The sequence below is a fragment of the Ornithodoros turicata genome, unplaced genomic scaffold (assembly GCF_037126465.1).
Source record: "Ornithodoros turicata isolate Travis unplaced genomic scaffold, ASM3712646v1 Chromosome58, whole genome shotgun sequence".
NCBI classification, from domain to species: Eukaryota; Metazoa; Arthropoda; class Arachnida; order Ixodida; family Argasidae; genus Ornithodoros; species Ornithodoros turicata.
Window position 1 is genome coordinate 413,800 of NW_026999385.1, and position 21,001 is coordinate 434,800.

The window sequence follows — 21,001 nt, forward strand, 5'->3', positions numbered from 1 at the left end:
AAAACTCGCGGAAGATAAACACCGTTGACCCCATAATTTTCGGGCAAGTATGTTTTTCATATATCGTTCGACACCATAGGTGAAACACCCCGTATATGCCACCTGGCACCGTATACTCGACTCTTAGGTGTTTCACCCAGACCATCACAAAATTCATCAATTTATGAAAACAGGAGTTCAAAGTTTACATCATTGAGTTTATGAACGCAGTAGAAATGCATTAGCTTTTGTACAGACAAAGAACACTATAGACAGATATTTATTTACAGCTAACTCGGTAGAATGACAGCGGAAAGTACCTGTGGCTTGAGTTAAAATTGCAGGCAAAATATAATTAAATTACAGCTACACCTACACTCTTAAAAACGATGGTGGTGGTGGTGGTGATGGTGATAGGCCTCGCCGTTTTTGGCCTCACAGAGGTGGGCAACGTCACAACTGACGCCCTGGGGGAATATGCGTCCTGGGCCGACTTCTATGGGAACTGTGCCGAACCAACGAAAAACGAACTTCACCACATAGCACGGTCCTAGCCAACCATCATCCCGAATGACAACGTTCGCCTATTTTGTTTTCAGCAAATCCTGGGCGAGAACGTTGTCATTCGGGATGCTGGTTGGCTAGGAGCGTGCTATGTGGTGAAGTTCGTTTCTAAGAGTGTATTCATCCCTAAGAGTTCTTCGTTACATACAGTGTAGCCACTTACCCTAAAGTAAGTAATTATTGTAATTTAATTGCTCCTAGTTCATTACTTCACAGCTCTGCTGACTACTGCCAAAGATGTGATAATGACACCGCCGGCTCTAAGATTCATTCGGCCGATGCGATGCTACATGTCGCCTAAGGAACTCCAGCTCCATAATTAACCATTCCGTATAGCATTTACATTGGCAAAGTGCGCTCATCTCTTGGTTTTCTTCGGAAGGGGGAGCGCTAAAAAAGTCATGTGATCGCAAAATGATGTTGCCTATGACGTGTGACACGAAGAAGGTGGTGATTTTGTCACGCGTTGATCCTACATGACACTGTAGCCAACCACTCCGCACAAGCGTAATTTGTATGACGTTTTTAGTAGATTGCATGCGCAGTGATATGATCAGTTTTGAGCCATCCTATGTCATTCCCTTAAACTACGATTGGTACTATGCCATGTTAAACAAAGCGAGCCACATCGTAAGCACTGCGCGCGCAGTTCGAAGCCCTCGCGGCCGGTGTGACAGCAAACCATCCCGCTCGAGGAGCAACAACAACACAAACCAGAATCTGCGAACGGCCACTGGAACGCCACGAGTCAACGAGCACCGCCCCCCCCCCCCCCCCCCTTTGCTGGGCTCAAATTTCACTGCTGCAGACGGGTAAGAGAATTTCAAGGAGTTTCAACGTCGCACTTAGTATCAGCTGTATTTGAACCACCTAGGGACAGATGCTACCTTTAGCATGTGAGAAAAAAGTGTACCATATAGTACTGACATTCTACGGCCACGCATTTATTAGCCCTTCGCATACTGCTTGAGCATAACAAACCCTAGTCAACCCAGATGCAATGTCTTGGAACATCCCATCACGTGTGATCCTTTATACCTCCATTTCTAGCTGTATGCGTGCACATTCAATATTGTCTCCACTGGACATTGATGATGACGGTCGTACAGGGACCGTGCGACACCTAAAGGGGGCGCGCTGCTCCGTCGCGACAGCGCCGCCAGTGGCGGTCTTGGAAGTATCCGACGTGATACCACGCCGCCCGCGCTCTATGCATTCTCAAGTGGAACCGTAGCTTGCGTGGCGACCGCCGTAATTAGGAGGGCTAATTTTCGAAGTGCAAATAATGTGGAACTTTTCTGGGGCGCGAACGCAGAATGGAGACAAACTGCACAGAAGCAACCACCGTATTCATGATGTATCTGACAGTGCGGAAGGAGAACAGCCACTCGCATGTGTACGGTCAAAACACCTGTAAGTGATACGTCGAGAGGATGGTTATTTGAGGTCTCACAAAATAATGGCCTGCTAGCGAAGGCTATATACGTGTATTTCTCTGACTCCGAGCATTTGTAATATCATGTTTTTGACTTAGTCTTGTATTCCTTTCGTCCTCTTTGCACACATAGCTTCGTCATTGAAATCTACATCGTGCGTCAGTTTTATCCATACAAATAAACACGTGAGGTCACAACTTATTGTCTGACCTTGTACTGCAGTTTTTGCAGTACCTTCAGATACAATAACTGTATAAGATTCTCAAAGAAGAAATTATATGAGTTTTCTCCTCGGCTACCGCCGTAGGCTTGCGCCACGACAGCTGTGAAATGGTCGGTGTGTGAATACAAAACCTTTTGGACAACGTAGAACTTCCGTTCTCACTGTGAGACTCGTCAACCAGATTACCGGGAGCAATATCGGCTCTGGGCACTATCGATGAAACATCTCAATCATTATCTCGAAATAGGTTGCCGTTTGGTCGATGCACTTGACGGTGATACAGTATCCAGCGGCGTTTCACCGTCACGAATGTGGCAACTGTAAATCATTGATCATTTTGCAGGTCCTCATTCAGTTTCATCGAAACTAGAACAAAAGAAATAGAACATATTCGCTCGTGTTGTGCACACCTCATGCAATGGCCGAACGCGCGTCATGAACGCTATTCGCTGCGAGTGTATGTGCCCCCGGTGGTATTGGATGCATGGAAATCACGAGATATGGAACATCTGGTCCCTCATGAAGATTTCGTTTAGGTGGTGGCACAGTTAGCGATGCAACAGTTCCAGTGTGGCGAAAAAAGACACCCGCGCTTCACATGTAAACAAAGCTGGTGTAGAGGTCGTTAGAAAGCTCAGGGTGGACGCCACTCGCTGGCTACCACGGAGGCTACGCAGCTGCAGCGGGGGCGACAGGGGACAATTGTTTTCCCCGACACTAAATCAGGGAAGAGGCTCTCGCGTCTTGCACTGCTCAAAACTACGATGTGCACGACTTGACAGCCGAGACCGTTACTCGTAAATTGAGAATGAAGGGCGGAGAATTCCGAGGAACTGCTGCTGTCAAAATTTAAACCAGTCCAACCAGGGGCTGATGAAGTTTGAACCAGGGCTGCCCGATTGGCCATCCCAGTTAAGGTTGTGGCCCAAGTTGTCACCCTTTTAAGGGGAGTCAGAGGGTGAGAAGGGGGATCTGAGCTGGACAACGGAGTCGGAAAGTCAGGTTACTCGACTTTCCTCCGTCATGTGTTATATTTGACTCTTGTAAATAATGGTTGTAAATAAACCCCTCGTACATCACGGGAACTTCAGTCTCGGCTCCAGTGCAGTGAAGACAGGTAACAGGTCCAGTATCAACCGGACCCGGGAACGACGATTGGGAAGAGATCGTCAACGACTCCTCCAGGTTTATCATCGTCGGGGACTCCGGCTGGCGAACTTCATAAAGTCATCATCATACCATTTCTACTGGCGCAGCCGACGGGATCCTGTCAGGAGGTCTTCACTGCTGGTGGATGTGCTCAAACTCCGTTCTTCAAGTTTGCACCCCGGGGGAAAATTCGCCTGTCTGGTGATAAAGACAGCGACGAGGGAGTGCTAGGAAGTGCGCTTGTCTACGAGACGACCGCAGGCGCATCTTCAAGGACAGCGACAGTTCATCGCTGGGGAGCTTCGGGAACAAAGCGGCCCGGGAGAAGCTATAAAGGAAGATTGCGGCGGACCGTGTAGCCAAGGGCCTCTGAGAAGTCGGTGAGCACCGTTTCTTGTTTGTTTTGGGGGCATCGCCACATCAGTGTACGATTAGTGATGGGTCCCTCAACAAGGAGTAGCAAGAACGGGGAGCGGGGAGACGAAGGTGATGGTGCGAGGGTGGACAACGGTTCAGATGTCACGGATATCGCCGAAACAGACTTGCAAACTAAATTGGCGATCGAAAAAGAAAGGACGCAACAACTGTTGCTACAGGTTCGACTCGCGGAGCTTGGGCAAGCGGGTGGCACGCGGGACGGGGACCGAATATCACTGTCGGGAGGTCAAAGTCAGAATTCCGACCCATTAAAACACTTTTCAAAGATGTTGCAGGGCGCAATTCCAAAATTCCCGGCTGACGCGGAGGCACCCGTGTGGTTTGATACGGTCGAGTGTGTGTTTGAGAGGTACGATGTGCCAGAGAACATCCGCGCGCATTTGATTTATCCGGCGGTGGCCAGCCGGATGGGTTACTTATGTTCTCAGATGAGCAAAGACGACGAATTCGCGTTTGAGACCATTAAATCGGCAGTGCTGAAAGAACTACGGCTGTGTCCAAGCGAATATAGGAGTCGTTTCCTATCGTTGACGAAAACAAAAGGCGAGAGCTGGAAACAGTTCGTGCGACGACTGAGTAGTTACCTCGCGTATTACATTGAGGCGAGAGAAATCAAGGACTTGGAGACGCTCAAAAATCTGTTCGTCGCGGATCAACTAAAGGCAACCATAGGGCCCGACGCTCTCAAGTACGTGACACTGAGAGAGGGAGACGATTGGTTTGATGCATTCGAAATCGCGGAGTTACTCGCCGTGTACGATGAGGCAGACGGGAAGCGTCGCGCTGGCGCTAATGCCTCGACGGAGACGAAGCGTCCGGGCGGCGACATTCCGTCGGCGTCGTTGGGACAAGGTTCAGGACGTAATCAAACAGCGCCAGTCGCGAACGTCGGTCAGGCAAAAAGGGTGCAGGGACGAAGCCGTCCAGGTAACTCGGGGAATCGATGCTTCAGGTGCGGCGACACAGGGCACAGGAAAGCAGATTGCCCTCCTTTGCGTGGGAACTCTGGTGCAGGTGGCGTCGGGACCGCGTCTCAAAACGCATCGCCGACCCCAACGGCAGGAGTGCTCCTGGCACGTGCGGGTATCGGAGAAACGAGTGCGATACGGTTGTCGACACTGCAGCGCGTGAATCTTGCGTGCGCTGGTCGCCCCGTAAACGCAATTCTCGATTCGGGAGCCGAGGTCACAGTGCTACGGGAGTCGTTGGTTCCGCAGGAGTTACAAGAGCCCAGTGGGTCGATTCAGCTAGTTTCGGCGTTCAACCACAAGACCCCGGTAAAGTTGGTAACGTTACCCTTGTCGTTGTCGCGCGAACAGAGTCACGTCTCACGCGAGATAGACCACCATACTTCCGTCCTGTGCGCGTGTTCAATGGATTACCACGTAGCGGGTAACAGTGTGCGTCGCGAGGACGTAACAGAAGCCGCGCAGGATAATGAGGAAGGGTCACATAAATGCGAGGCGAGAGACCGCAGCAAAACGGGAGAGCATCCGTCGCCTCGGGCTTGGGAAAAACCGTCGAGTACCGATGGGGAGGAAAGCATAGAGAGGGAAGCGGATGCGGTGGCTCAGGTTTGCGCGGTCGTCACAGGTGTGGACTCAGGCGACTCTGCTGCAGCTACGCTAAGTAGGTCGGAAAGGGCAGAACAGCTGAGGAGCGCGCAGGGCGTTGACGCGACACTCGCCAAGGCATTTAGGGACGCGGGAACCGGCAAAGGTGGTATGTACATACAAGATGGTATTTTATACCACCGAGATAGGATCAGGGGAAGGGTGGTCACCCAACTGGTTCTCCCACAGTCGCGAAGGACTGAAGTGTTGTTGCTTGCGCATGAGTCGCCCTGGGGTGGGCACCTTGGAGTCAAGAAAACAATGGCACGCATCAAGTATAGCTTTTACTGGCCCGGCATAGAGGCAGATGTCAAAAGACATTGTACGTCGTGCCACGGTTGCCAGCTGAGATCCGTCAGGCGGAGAAACGATCGCGTACCTATAACTCCATTGACGCGACCCGAGCGGCCGTTTCAGCGTGTGAACGTTGACGTCATCGGTCCGATCGAGCCGCCGTCATCTCGTGGGCACCGCTACGCGATTTGTGTAGTAGACCTAGACACTAGGTGGCCAGAAGTAATTTGTTTAAGATCGCTCACTGCGAAAGCAACGTGTGAGGCGCTTCTGGAAGTGTTCAGTCGAACAGGGGTCCCGGAAGAAATATGCAGCGACCAGGGGACTAACTTTACAGCCGCTCTCACACAGGAACTCCTTAAACGAGTTGGGTGCACACCGAGGTTTTCGACCCCTGATCACCCGGAAAGCAACGGTTCTGTTGAAAGATGGAACCGGGTGTTCAAAAATATGCTGCATCACATCATCCAGAGGGAGCAGAGGGGTTGGGACAGATTCATACCCTATTTACTGTGGGCATACAGGGAAGTCCCGCATGACACTATTGGCATATCGCCCTTCGAGATGCTATACGGTCGCACACCGACGGGTCCCTTGGCTATCCTGAAGAATACATGGACCGGGGAGGTCGATCTGCCTGACACTTTGCGCGAATCCCCAAGTGAATACTTGCGGAAGCTCAGGGAAGAGCTTCACCGAGCCGCTGAAATTGCGCGCGTGACGGGTGAAAATCAACAGGACATTTACGCAGGCTATTACAACAGACAGGCGAAAGCGAAGGAGTTCGCGGTCGGGACGCAGGTCTTGCTGCACGATTCTGTCCCACCCAGTAGGTTACACCCAAGGTGGAGCGGTCCGCACACGGTGGTGGCAAAGGAAAGACAGCACACATACGTCATAGAAGACGCGGAAGGGAAACGCAGGACGGTGCATGCGAATCGGTTAAGGGGATACCACGCTAGAGTGAATCAGGTCGGGGTGGTGTTCGAGGCGGACGACGAGTTCGGAGAGATCAGTTACGCACCTCGCGTATCAACGCGTTCGAATACCGCAAGCGATACCCTGGGGACCATAAAGGTTGATCACCTGGCGAGAGAACAACAAGCAGCTATTGGAGCCATGTTCTCGGAGTTCAGCGACCTATTCCAAAACCATATGGGAATCGCTAAGGTGGGAGAACACCGCATAAGCTTGAGGGAAGGTGTAACACCCAGGAAACCACACAGGTACCGCATTCCCGAAACCTTGAAAAGTGAGGTAAGCCGCCAGGTACAAGAGCTGGTCGCGCAGGGTCTAGTCTACCCCGTGGAGAGCGATCACGCTCACCCGGTTGTATGCGTGTCCAAGAAGGACGGTAGCGTTCGAATGTGCGTTGACTACCGAGCATTAAACGCAGTCACGCGGGAGGACGCGTTCCCGATGGCTCTGCCGCAAGAACTAATCATGCGTGTGGGACGGGCGAGCTACATTACCATCGTAGACTTGCGCCGTGGGTAAGTACCATTGGCCAAGGAATCGCAATCATTGTCTGCCTTCGTGACGCATGAGGGACAGTTCGCGTGGCGGGTTATGCCATTCGGTTTAAAGAATGCCGCCGCGACTTTCCAACGCATTGTAAACGCACTACTGCGCGACCACGGAGAATATGCCGCCGCCTATCTCGACGATATAGCGATATTCTCGCAAGCGTGGGGCGACCACCTCAAACATCTACGAGCAGTGTTCGGTGCACTGCGGAAGGCGGGACTAACGATAGCCACCGAGAAGTGCCACGTAGCACGGGGATCGATTCCCTACCTTGGACATATAATTGGATCCGGACGCCATGCGCCAGATCCGGAGAAGCTGGCAGCCATCAGCGGTCTAAAGAGGCCTAAGACCAAAAGGGACGTGCGTAGCGCCTTGGGGCTGTTCGGGTATTACCGAGAATACATACCCAATTACGCGGAATTGGCCTTACCGCTGACAGCGCTGACCGGAAAAAGGGTCTCAAATGTGGTTCCGTGGGCGTTCGAAAATCTAAAAGACGCATTGTCATCGGCCGCAGCTCTCGCAACACCAGACCCGTCTAAGCCGTACTGGCTGTACACGGATGCCTCCGATTATGCCGTCGGGGCATGCTTATCACAAATCTCGGAGGGCAGGGAGGTCCCGATCTCGTTTGCCAGTCACAAGCTCTCGCCAACCCAACAACGCTGGGCGACAATAGAAAAGGAAGCATTTGCGATCATATGGGGCCTCGGGCGGTATGACAACTGGTTGTACGGGGCGGAGGTATTCGTGGTATCGGACCACAATCCACTCTCGTACCTCACGGAAAGCACGCCTCATAGCGCGAAGCTTATGAGGTGGGCGTTGGCGCTGCAGAGATACCGCTTAACGGTCAAATACCGCAAGGGCAGGGCCCACGGCAACGCGGACGCATTGTCGCGTCTGGAAAACGCGGGTTGGGAGCAGGGGAGTCATAGCGAAGGACCCAGTTAAGCGCGGTACAGAACATGTGGCGGTGTCCTTGAGGCGAACGGGGGAAGGTATCGCCTGACTATGTGTGACTCTAAAAGTGCTCTTTTGAATTGTTTTAACCGTGGGGACCGCATGGAAACTTTTGCACGGAACGTGTGTGTCACAGTCAGTGAAGCAGTGATCACCATTGGACGTTGCATCGTCGGTTGACGGCTACGTGTTCAAACGTTGAGGGACCATTTTTGTGGCCGCGATGGGCCTGTCAAATGTCGTGATGAAGAACTCTTCACTAACGACCAAATTCTTCGTGTGACCATTGTCGACCGCAGAGTCGAACAATGGACTTTGGGAAGGAGGTGTAGAGGTCGTTAGAAAGCTCAGGGTGGACACCACTCGCTGGCTACCACGGAGGCTACGCAGCTGCAGCGGGGGCGACAGGGGACAATTGTTTTCCCCGACACTAAATCAGGGAAGAGGCTCTCGCGTCTTGCACTGCTCAAAACTACGATGTGCACGACTTGACAGCCGAGACCGTTACTCGTAAATTGAGAATGAAGGGCGGAGAATTCCGAGGAAATGCTGCTGTCAAAATTTAAACCAGTCCAACCAGGGGCTGATGAAGTTTGAACCAGGGCTGCCCGATTGGCCATCCCAGTTAAGGTTGTGGCCCAAGTTGTCACCCTTTTAAGGGGAGTCAGAGGGTGAGAAGGGGGATCTGAGCTGGACAACGGAGTCGGAAAGTCAGGTTACTCGACTTTCCTCCGTCATGTGTTATATTTGACTCTTGTAAATAATGGTTGTAAATAAACCCCTCGTACATCACGGGAACTTCAGTCTCGGCTCCAGTGCAGTGAAGACAGGTAACAGGTCCAGTATCAATCGGACCCGGGAACGACGATTGGGAAGAGATCGTCAACGACTCCTCCAGGTTTATCATCGTCGGGGACTCCGGCTGGCGAACTTCATAAAGTCATCATCATACCATTTCTACTGCTGGCTACCCGGCGGCTATCACGCAAGATACTTTCTCTGGAGGCCGCATCACGGCGCCACCAGTTTGTCGCACAGTCCCTATGGCCATCGCTATGAATAAACATTCTGGAATGGCCTGTGGTCGTATCAGGACATAACAAATATATCCGAGATAGGCGCCTCCTTCTGTTTTCAACAAGTCCGGAGACAAGACGATATCATCCGGAAACCGGAATGGTGGTTGGCTGGGAGGGTGCCATGTGGTGAAGCTGTGAAGAGTGTAGGTGCTGGTCTGCTGGCCAGATCAACAGCTTTGCGGCCCACATAAGCCTGTGATGCTGTACACGAGCACTGTGCCCTATATTCGTGAAGTTTAACGTATTACATAACACTATTATTTAGGCAATGTTTCGCAACGTTCGTTCTGTTGCCCAGGGGGTCTGTAGAGAACTCCAGCCATCCGCCGGCATATTCTGCTTTGCCTTCCATCGCGACTGAATGTGAAAGTATGGTTATACGATAATTGCCGCAGCTCATGATGCACCTCATGCGCAGTTCATGACCCTCAGTTTGCGTCTCTACTTGCAGTTTACAGGTCCCAAGTAATCGTTACGAAGTGCAAACCGCATTCCGAACCAATGTCTGAAGCTCTGAGGAAAGCAGATTACCCGCGAAGTACGGTACAAATTCAGGTTGCGCGGAGTCCACCGAATTTAGGACCAGGAGGTCCCGCAGGCGGAACAGTACAGTACCAAGCTGTACCGATACTGCAGAGTACGGCTCCGGACCAGAGTAAGGCGACACAGCAACAGCCAGTTCCAGTACAAGCAGCTGCTCCTAAACCCGAGCCATTCACCGTGCAGCCATCAATTCCTCCACGTCCTGGATGCTTGCCTCCGGGAGATTTAAGCTTCTTGGATGGTATAAGTAGCCTAATCATCAACTCGGACCCAGAAAAAGGGCACGACAGTAAGAACAAAATTGTATTCATATTTACGTCGTTACGCCTCGTTCACCGGCCTACTAAATCGCTGGCATCCGCGAAGTCTGCGGTGTCAGCAGCCACTTTCATTATCATGTGGCAGGTGTCAACGGCACTGAACGGTGGCAGCACTAACCAGACATATTACAGATATATGGGATATTTACATGATTATCGCTTAATGTTCAATTTCTGTCTTGTGTTCTCCTATTATTGCCCGTCAGTTATGACGTCACTGTATTTTTTAAATAAGTTTTACATGTCGAACACGGTGTTTTTTCATTGCACAGTTACTGCTTTTGCAGTCTAGTTGTACGGCCAGCCGGACGTGCTTCCGCAGAGAGAGTTTGCAACTCCTAGATGAATAGTTATGCACAAAAATCATTAAATATTTAATTAGGGACTTTCGGACAAAACTGGAGTAGCAGAGTAAGAGATAATGCTTGTTGAAAGCCATTGCGTTGAAATATAAATCACATATTGCATCACATGCATATTGCTATGCAAATGAGCCAAAACCGAAACCGTGCGCCTGAGGCGCGTATGGCTGTAATCGTCGTCGGCTTATCTCGGCCGTAAAGCGGTTTCCTGCGCTCCGGCGTACAGTTTGGGTTTCGACTGCCAAAACTCTGCGATTGGATGTTTCTCATTTCATGGGATTTGATTGGATTGGATGTTTCTATTTCTACGTACGTGCTCGTTTCATGATTTTTTTAATGAGGGTTACATCCCATCCTGCTATCTTACTTTAGCACGAAAGCCCATGACTTGAACTGTTAATCAATTTTATAGGTAATAAATCATCTAGTAGTTACATACGTCCTTCGAAAGAGTGTCCGCACGGTTATTCATGTTAGCGCCGACCGGACCGACCGGAACCCTTTTTCCCGGTTTGAATTAAGTGACTAAGGTCTGATTGGTAGAATTATTGGAGATTTACGACACGTCTCCTACAGAATCCGAAGAGTGGCTCGTCGTCTACAATAGCGATATGGAAGAGACGTGCTACTTCAACATCGGTTAGTGAGACCCATCCTGACCTTCCTGGTCTCTGCTTATCGTATGGCGGCAGTGATGTTACAATGTAGTTCACCATGCTCCCGTCTTAACTTACAGAACAAGACCGCTGCGAATACTGCATGTGCATAGGAAATGCCAGTTGCGCACTGCGCGGCGTAGACACTCAGAAGAGACAAATTTTAAAACTACATCGACCGCTCCGATGTCAGAGTGGAGTCCGAGGGTATTGCATCGGCTGGTGTGCAAGGCAGGTAAGCGCTGCTTTAAGCTAGCTCGTTAAAGGAGGACAGTAGTAGAAGAAGCACGAAAGGTTTTCATGTGTGTGTGGGGGGGGGGGGGGGCAATTTGTTTCACAGAAAAAAAAACTCACATAAACATGGTTCCGCGCGTTCACCCTTAACTCGCCACTCCAGGTATAACCAGGATGAGGAGGTATGATGGCACGTCACCGATGACGTTATAAGGAGAACTCGTTCGCCGGTTAGCGGGGGTCAGCGCCTTGTCCCTTTGCCACCGTAAACCAGTTTTGCCAGTTGTCCCGGAGAATTGGGGATAGGAGGAGCGGCCGAATCATTACCGAGCCAGGAGAAAGACTTTTTCAGAACCCCGAACAGCAGAGTAGCAGACATTTCTCTAGGCCAATCAGCGAGCGTTCTCCTTATATATAGAGTCAGCGCGAGGTTCCAAGCAGATCACAGGCTGGTACTGCTCTTCACCGCCGGTGCGCACGGTCGCTTTTTGCGGCGTATTTTAAATTCAATTTCTGCGATAATTATGAACCTGTGGCGTGAATTACTTTGCATGGTGCATCTTACTGGCCTACTGAACAGTTTTATAGAGAAGAAAACAGAAAACGCATTGTGGCTCCCCCTCTAAGCTGCCCGAATGCACCTCAAGCCCTCAATAGCAGCTTCAGCTTCGTTAACTTGTCATTGGAGCTACAGATTACATCCGTTCATGTTAGCGTCTCTCTAGCGCCATGAAAAGCGTCGTAGATTCACCAAGTGAACTGACCCATCCTTTCCTGTTGCAGACCTGTTTCTACCTATTCCTTTCTCTGTTTCCGTGGCGCAAAAACCACCTGTTGCAGGGTTTGCGATCAGCACGCGTTTTTGCTTGCCACCTGAGGCTTAACCGCCAAGTACTAAGTTGCATACAAGACTTGCGAGCATTTTACGTGTTTGTCGCAGGTTCTTGCATGATTACATAAGTTCGGTATTCCGGATTGATGGATGAGCTAACACCCAGGCAGCACACGGCATCGGGCCGATATCAGCAGCAAGTTGGGCATGTCGGCCCAACATATCCCCGACACTGCCAACTTGTGACCGATGTAAGACAGAAGTTGGCAATGTCGGCTCAATGTTGATGGAAAAATGCGACATCTAGCCGACGCTGCCAACTTGCGACCGATATCACGCTGAAGTTGGCAATGTCAGCTTTGTGTTGACCGACACCAGCGAGATGACGCTGACAATGTCAACTTTCGATTGACATCCCACAGAGATTGACAATGTCGGCTTGATGATTATAGAAACCAGAGACAAGACGCCGACATTGCCAACTTGCGACCAACATCCAACTAAAGTTGGCAATGTCGGCTCGATGTTGACCGAAGCCAACGACATGACGCTGACACTGGCTTTCCATCGACTTACTTGGTGTCCCGCGCCAAAAGCAAGTAGGAAACACATTCGTTACGTTGATGTCGAGTATGCATTGCACGTTGCACGTTGATGTATTCGAAGCAATTCCTCACTTGAGCCTCGTTTGTATATATGCTTGAGCGAATTAAACTGAGACACGTCACCTCCAGCATTTTGATTCCGAGACGAGCAGGGCTCTCGAATTTGCGGAAGCTCGTAAAACATGAAATATATAGTATCTGTTTTCGCTTCGAAAGCAATGCCGGTTCCTTTTGAAATCTTCTTGCACTTCGTGGTCCTAGGAGCTTTTAAACTTTTTTTCGTCTTGCTTTCTGTAACGCCGCGCTCATTGTCCGCCACGGGAAATATGAGGAACAAAGGAAACCATCAAAAAATGAAACGAGTAAGAAACAATGGCAGAAATAAAAGTAGTTTCGTCGCAAATAACGAGTCTAGCGTTTAGTTACGATCGCCAACACACGAATACAAATACAATTATGTTCGCACAACATTGGTCACAAATCGGTAGCATGTCGAAATGACATCAGCAGCATGTCCAATCCAAATGATATCGGACCAATATCCTGACCCGATATCTGCCCAACTCTGGGCGGTGTTGCAAAGTGTATGTTGGGCCGATATCGGGAGTGTCGGCAGGAGCACATCGATCGGGGTGCTGCTTGGGATAAACAATTTGAGCACAGGTAACTCACACACTTCTGGCACATCTCACAAATTATACGTAGTGCAGAGTCCACCACGTATATGATTATCCACTGGTTAGTCGCGTGTCGTCCCAAAACTGCGGCAAAAGGCAGCGGATCCTCCGAGAGCCAGGATCACAGAGGTATCGGCCCGCCATCGGTCGCTCATCCACAACTGACATCGGCCCACTGTCTCATTGTGACATCGGCCCTGTGTACAGCTGTGATGTCAGCCCGACCTCGGGGGAGATGTTTCAAAACGGATGTTGGGCCGACATGATGGGTGTCGGCAAAACGAACACTGGGCCGCTGTCAGTCCAACATCGGTGTGCTGCCCGAGCAGGTTTCACGATGCAGATATGGGATAGTAGAGCAATAAATGTGCCATTCGATTATTCCAAATTCCTTGTTGCTTTTTTTTTTCTGTTACAGTGGATATTACCTACAGGTTATGTAAGGCTGAGTCACGTACATATTCCCTGACGTATTCTTTCCTTTTTCTGTTTGGACTAATATGCTCATGAAGTGCCGGCGACGTCCATCGGGCATCCCTGCGGATAAACCAACTCTGGGCCGTCTTCTCGTATAGCTAATAATTTCGTTAGTTAATTTAATAGATATACAATTAGCTAATTAATTACTAATACTAATGAATAATTAATTCATTATAGTTAATTTCGTAGTAGCACTTACTGGTCTTTACGTCGGCGTCATGAGCGACGTCAGGGTGGTCAGTCTGTGAGTCACTTTTGTCTGCTGGTGCCTAAGGAACTGTAACCCTTCTGCCACCAAGTTGTTGGGGTTTTCATCCTAGTCTCTCTTTTTCTTTCAAAAATGTACGTTCAGGATCAAAACTATCGGTAAACGAGTCACTCACGTCACGTGATTCTTATGCAAATGCAGGAAATGCACGTGAAAGACTCCTCTGACAAGGATATTGGTTTTGTGTTCGAGGACGCCACATTGTGGGGTGTATCACTGTCCATCTGTGACGCATCACGGAAGCCCGTCCTCAAGGTGCGGGGACCCTGCTCCATCCCGGTTACTGTCAAGAACATAACCTTCCAGGTAATAATGCTATAGAACGTTTCCTCGACGCACGTTTAAAGGTCATTGCAAACATCATTCTACACTAGAGAATGGCGAGATATAAACCAATGAACAAACGTATGCGTCAAGCTCGGACATCAGAGCTGCAGCCGTCTGGCGGTGTGCCTGGCCTAGGCAGATATTTACTCCTGCAGGCCTGAAAGCTTCGTGACGCCCCCATAGAAAAGTTGTCGCGAACAATGGCGCGAATGGAGGCGATGTCGTTGGACAGCAAGAAATGTAAAAGGTTACGATACGGTTAAGTGATTAAATAGCGATTTATAGCACGCATGTTTAACAATTCAATTCTTGCAATAATTGGAACATACGCGAATGTTACGCAAGCACGTACTAGAAAGAGTGTGATGACGACGGTTAACACAGCTGCCGTGATCGTCCGCTATCGCAGAACACGGTTAGCACTTAACTTCCTTTGAATTAGTGTTCTTCCACAAATTTCAGCGCAAATGACATTTATTCGAAGGCACAGCAGCAAAGAATTGGGAATATGGATGGTGTACACAATTGACGGCACTTTATAAGGAGAAGCCGCAGTATGCGATTGCCAGTGTGGAGAGAAATGCATTGTAACTTTTCCGGCAGTGGATCGTGCTGTGCTTAACAGACGTTTGGGCCATATGTAGGCACCGGCAATGTGGCAAATTGGTCGACTACGCGCAGCACTGCCTTTTGTTGTTGTGTCGCCTTCTTTGTCCGTCGATCCCTTTAGCAGCCTAAACCAGTAATGTTACACCAACTACCCCAACTTTGCACTTTGGCAGTCTCTTGTGCGGAACTTTCAGGCATGTAGTAACGCATGTCGGTCTAAGGTGTGGCACGAGCTTGAAGATGATGACGTTTAGGGCCACAGCTGCAGAGCTGCTACTATAGACGAAAGGAACAACACAACGAGCTGCGCTGGTTGCATTCTTTCGTCTAGTGAGAGCTCTGCAGTTATGGAACAACAACTTTATTTTGAGATGGAGAGTGGGGAGGTTCATCGCCAGAGGCGATACTCTACCCCATTGCTGGTGGGGATGTGAGGAATAAAATAAGGAGCTCCTTCACAATAAGTATTGAAGTCCGATGGTGTCCAGAAATGTCAAAAGAGCTTTGAGCGCATATCGTTGCTGGGCTGGGTTGGGCTAGGGAACTAAGTTATGGAACTTCATCGACCACCCCATCAATTTTCATTCATTCTGAAGTTTAGGGCTGCATCACGTGTTGAAGGAAGCTCCTTACGGTTGGGTAACTAGCACACTTTTTAACTAGCACATTAGGGAAGTTCCTTATACGTCAGAGGAACGGGAGCTTCGGTCATTCCTATTGGTGCCCGTAAGCCCGTGACCTCTCCCACAGCAGCCTCACTGGCGGAGATACAGTGTAGCGGAGGCGCCCGACATGATGCCCGCGATGAGTTTCGGCTTCGGCGATGAACTTGGCCGGGTGGGTAAATCAAACTTGAAACCGATAAAACCCTCAGTGTGGAGACGAGAGACGAAAGACTAACACGGACTGTCGTTCTCTTTTGTGTTTCTTTTGGTTCACATGCTTGGTTGTGTCATCCATACAGCAGTGTCACGGTCATTAGATAAGCAAGATGCCATAACCTCTCTGAACTATGTCAGGCCTCGCTCGCGTCCTGTTACGTCCATCACACGCTAGTATGCCAAGTTTTGAGGGAGAGTTCTAATTGGAGTTCCTATTGTGTCTGTAGGTGCAAAGTTTAAGCGGGAAGAAAGTAGGCTGCATAGACCGACAGCTCGACACCGACACAAACACGGACGCAATCGTGGTGTCATTTCCAAAGGAAATGAGCAGAAGCCAAAAGGCCTGTGTGCTTGCGGCTGCCTTGTTGCTGGTGAGAATCACAAATCAGTTTTTCAGTATTATTATGTTAAATCGAGTGGTCATTTCGTGGCACCTTTTTAGCCAGATTCCGAGCAGTCACGTTCGCTTGGTCCATGCGCAGCAGTCTCGTACGTTCACGTACCGCTTTGCAAGTGCCAGGAATTTGCCAGCTAGCACTTTCTTCTCACGGCCTCGATACGACCGGGCAGCGCGTTGCCCAACTATATCCGGCGTCGTCGCATCCGCACTGCGAGGGTGGCGATAGGGCCCGCATTGGCACGCACGTCAAAGTTTACGTTGGTTAGCAGACCATGAAACCCGAAGACGAGCGATCGCGATGCCACTAGCGTGATCCCAGCGAGTAAAACCGCTAGATCCCTGACACTCATGTTCCGGTGGAAACAGTCACGTGATCCAGCGCCACACACAGAGCAGTGATTTCCGAGATCGAGCTTGGTCGTGCTGCCACAAAGTAATCACCCCAATTCGCCATTAGGGACCTAGCGATCAAGTTCTCAATGAGCCACTGCAACGTAACCATGGTACTGCTTACACAACTAGGTTCGTAAAGGTTCGTAAAACAGATTAGAAACGATCAAAAAAGGCGTATGTCTCCCGTCTGGGCAGATAACGATACCATTCGAGGTGATGCTTGGCTAGGAGCGTGTGCTATATACGGTGAAGTTCATTTCTAAGAGTGCATGCATACGGGTTCGAAAAGACCCGTCCTGGAATCCGGACGCGTCATTTATTGAACAAGGGGGCCTAACCCCCGAATTCATGGATATGACTTGAAGCCGCATCTTGACTTGTGCAAGTCTGAGCCAAGACCTGCCCCCGCTCAAGACGGCTTGTGACCTCCATGGATCCTCCCGCAGGGTTACTTCGTCAAGAGCCCGCTAACTTTAACTGCGTCTGGGAGCGAGATTTTCGTTCAAGTTTGCTCTTAAAATGTGCTTTGCAGCGTGAAAACGTGACGTTTCTTAGCATCAGTGCCTATAGTATGTGTCAACACCTGTTATCTGGCATCGATGCTTGTGCAAAGTCCATGTAAACAAATTGATGACGTGTTTGCTCATGTAAGCCAAGCCAAGGCAAGATTCTGAGTGTCAGTGGCTTCGCGAAGCTGCCGTACTGGAGCGTTATCCAAGTCGGGTTCAAAGTGGCCCGAGCGCTGACTTATCATTTTCACCACACGTGTCAAGTCGAGCTCACTGCGTAAGAACGCTTCAAGCCGAGCAGGGTTTTCGAAGTGCATTTGCGCCCTTCCAAGGCATCTGCAAGTCGAGATCAAGTCACATCTACAAATTCGGTTGTAGCAGTCCGGAAATGAAACGTCGGGTTTAGATTGTTTTTAAACCTGTTGCATCGGCCAGTGTGTGTTTTAGTGTGAAGAAAAATTTACTAAATTTCTCGAGCAAAGCATCTGTAACGTTATTCAAAGTTGAGTGTCGTGTTTTCGGCCGTTGCTGACGACGGCGCTGCTGTGCGTTCTGCCCACACTAATTATATGCCTCAGCGCATACACATCACGACCTACTATAAAGACCTTGCCACGCGCCAGTCATCTAGCGGAGAGCCGGGTTAAACGGTACTGCCAGCTGTTTTGCAAGGCTGGCGCCGTTCGTCCGCTGTGGTCCGTTGTCTGCATGCGCAATCCCCTTCCTCGCTTAGAATATTAGTGATGTTAACTGTTTCCGTTAGCAAGTCGCAGGAGCAGTGTTGTATTGTGTACAAAAATGTAGCGTGCAATCCTCATAAAGCAGTGAACACCGGTACTACTAGCTCGGTGCTGCTGGTATGTCGAGGTCCGATGCAAGGATTAGTCGATTGGAAGCACTCAAATCATAGCTCATCTATGTGGAACCCACTTGGAAAGAATAGAGCAGGTCATGTTCCGTATACGTACCCCGCACCCCACACTCTTAAAAATGAACTTCACCGCATAGCACGTTCCTAGCCAACCATCGTCTCGAATGATATCGTTACAGGCCATGATTTGTTGAAAACGGGAGGCGACGCTTTTTTGTGACAATTATGACCAGCGTAAGTGTCACAAAAAGGCGTACGCATCCCTTTTCAATAAATCAGGGCAGATAACGGTATCATTCGAGGTGATGGTTGGCTTGGCGCGTGCTATGCGGTGAAGTTCATTTTTAAGAGTGTCTTTGTATCAATTATCGTGTATCCAAACTGACACAAAAAGGCGTACGCTCTTAAAAATGAACTTCACCGCATAGCACGCTCCTACCCAACCATAATCTCGAATGATATCCATATCTGCCCTGATTTGTTGAAAACGGGAGGCGTACGCCTTTTCTGTGACACTTGTGCTGTTCATAATTGTCACAGAAAAGGCAGATAACGATATCATTTGAGATGATGGTTGGCTAGGAACGTGCTATGCGGTGAAGTTCATTTTTAAGAGTGTACGGCCCCCCTCTCTCTCTTCGAATCAGAAGCGACAAGCGTATAATTCGTGGCAATGGTCGGCGCAAAACGTGTCATGCGGTGACGTTCCGTTCTGAGAGTGAAGACCCGCCCGCAACCTGCGTTTCATTACAAAATGCAACCCGTCGGTGACGAGAAGCACATGCGTGAGTTGTGAGTATTCCCCAATGGCTGTGTCTGATGGGTTAGTATACGGCTGGACGGTTTGCTGTACCCATCCACCGCGTTACCACAGAACGAGCGCTTGGGTGTCTCATTGCCCTACTCTCCGGTGCGACTGAGGGCGGCACGACACGCGGAGTAAGCTGAGGGTCAAGTTACTTTAAAATAGAGGCCGTACCTTGTAGTTAAATTAAACGATAATAGCGATAACAAATAATAACAGTAATAATACTACTACTACTAATAAAAATAAATGATACTTGTACTCAGCGTGCGTGCTTCTGTGTGCACTGGGGGAAATAATCTCTTAGAAATGAACTTCACCGCACAGCACGCTCCTAGCCAACCATAATCTCGAATGATATCGTTATCTGCCCTGATTTCTTGAAAACGGAAGGCGTACACTGTAAACTTTTTCACACCTTTAAAGGTGTGCGCTATGCACATTCAATCTGGTTGTGTAACATTGCATCTCCAGTATGATATTTTACAAAATTCGGAAACCATTACTAAAGATCAAGTGTCAGTGCAAATCTTGCTTTCATTATGTCTTGGATATCACCCGATACGAGCTAATGCATATATGCATCGCTATCGATAATCGAGCACGCGCAAGTATCTACAATACTGTTGAACAATGTTGAGATGTTTCAAGACTAAATTTTTGGAGGACAGACAACACTCGAGTAAAGAAAATTTGTGCGAAACCGTGCTCCATTATGATGTTACCAAAATTACACCTAAAAAGGCGTGCGCCATGTGTGAACAGATTTAGAGTGTACGCCTTTTTTGTGACACTTATCCTGTTCATAATTGTCACAAAAGAGGCGTACGTCTCCCGTTTTCAACAAATCAGGGCAGATAACGATATCATTCGTGATGGTGGCTGGCTAAGAGCGTGCTTTGCGGTGAAGTTCATTTCTAAGAGTGCAGTCCTTCAGTCCTGCTCAAGTGTAAAGATCGTTATGGGAGGACCTCGATATTCCCAGTCGCGAAATCCCCGATCTCGAAGCCAGGAAAATAAAGGAGAATGCTCGGCTGCTTCGTTGATATGCGGTGTTTAAAAGACACGGCGTCACTATTTAACCACTCAAATTCACGTGTTTTCGATGTCTCTCTAAGTCCTTTTAGCAGCAGTTAGGCTTAGGGGGCGGACACGACGGAGCGCAGCATGTTGGTTAGTTTATTACGACGTTAGTCCAAGTTCAATGTTTGTATTTTTATGTCCAGGTTAGTCTCAGTTCGCCGTTGGCAGTTTCCTACGCGCGACTGTGAATTTTATAGTCCGATAACATTTATTTACACTTTATTTCGAGGTACACCCCGCGTTATCCACCAGTGCGCGTTAAACACCGGATCAATTTTCGCGAATATTTCCTATTCCTTTTTTTTTTTTTTTTTTTGTCAAATGCGTCCCACCCGCTATCCGTGTTGGTGTCTAAAATGTCACCAGCACCTGAACCGCGAAACGTAAGAAATCTATGAAATTATATAGGTTATCCCTAGGTAATCGCGGGTCACGCAGGGTTCTAGATGTCACACACATTACTTATGGCGTGAGGAAAACAATGGGAGAGTTGTGTTGTATATCTCTTATGTCATGACTCATGAGTATAATACCTTTTCCCAGACCGTCGGTTAACTGTAGCGGGTCATGAAGCCCAGAAACACAAGTGGGGCTGCTCAATTCACACGTTCAATTTCTTTTACAGCGGGTCATGGTGTGTGACGCAGGTCACTTATCGTTGTGCCTTACTTGGGCGCTGCTCATCATCTGCTGTCCAGTCACTTGTATCATGGTCCAAAGACAGCAACAGATGGATGAAAGGCGACTTTTCGTGGATAAGATGGAAGGGAAGGCTAGAAAGCGTAAACCAAAGAACTGAAAAAAGTTCAGGTTCAAAGTTCAATGTTCAAGCTTTGCTGTTTAAAATACTATCTTACAACTGATTGCTGTTGGTTTAT

At 49.2% G+C, this 21,001-nt stretch overlaps 2 protein-coding genes across 4 annotated transcripts in view; one reads left to right on the plus strand and one right to left on the minus strand.

Annotated features, from left to right (window-relative positions):
* LOC135374426 (fibrous sheath CABYR-binding protein-like) overlaps nucleotides 1–21,001 on the minus strand; it is a 95,087-nt gene that overhangs the window by 51,211 nt on the left and 22,875 nt on the right. The gene's annotated exons all lie outside the window — the stretch shown is intronic.
* Nucleotides 1,177–20,986, plus strand: LOC135374439 (phospholipid scramblase 2-like). Its single transcript, XM_064607401.1, has 7 exons — nucleotides 1,177–1,355; nucleotides 9,720–10,100; nucleotides 11,070–11,132; nucleotides 11,230–11,384; nucleotides 14,387–14,551; nucleotides 16,290–16,433; nucleotides 20,749–20,986. The coding sequence occupies exons 2-7, from the start codon at nucleotides 9,770–9,772 to the stop codon at nucleotides 20,920–20,922; spliced, it is 1,032 nt and encodes a 343-aa protein (XP_064463471.1). The 5' UTR covers nucleotides 1,177–1,355; nucleotides 9,720–9,769; the 3' UTR covers nucleotides 20,923–20,986.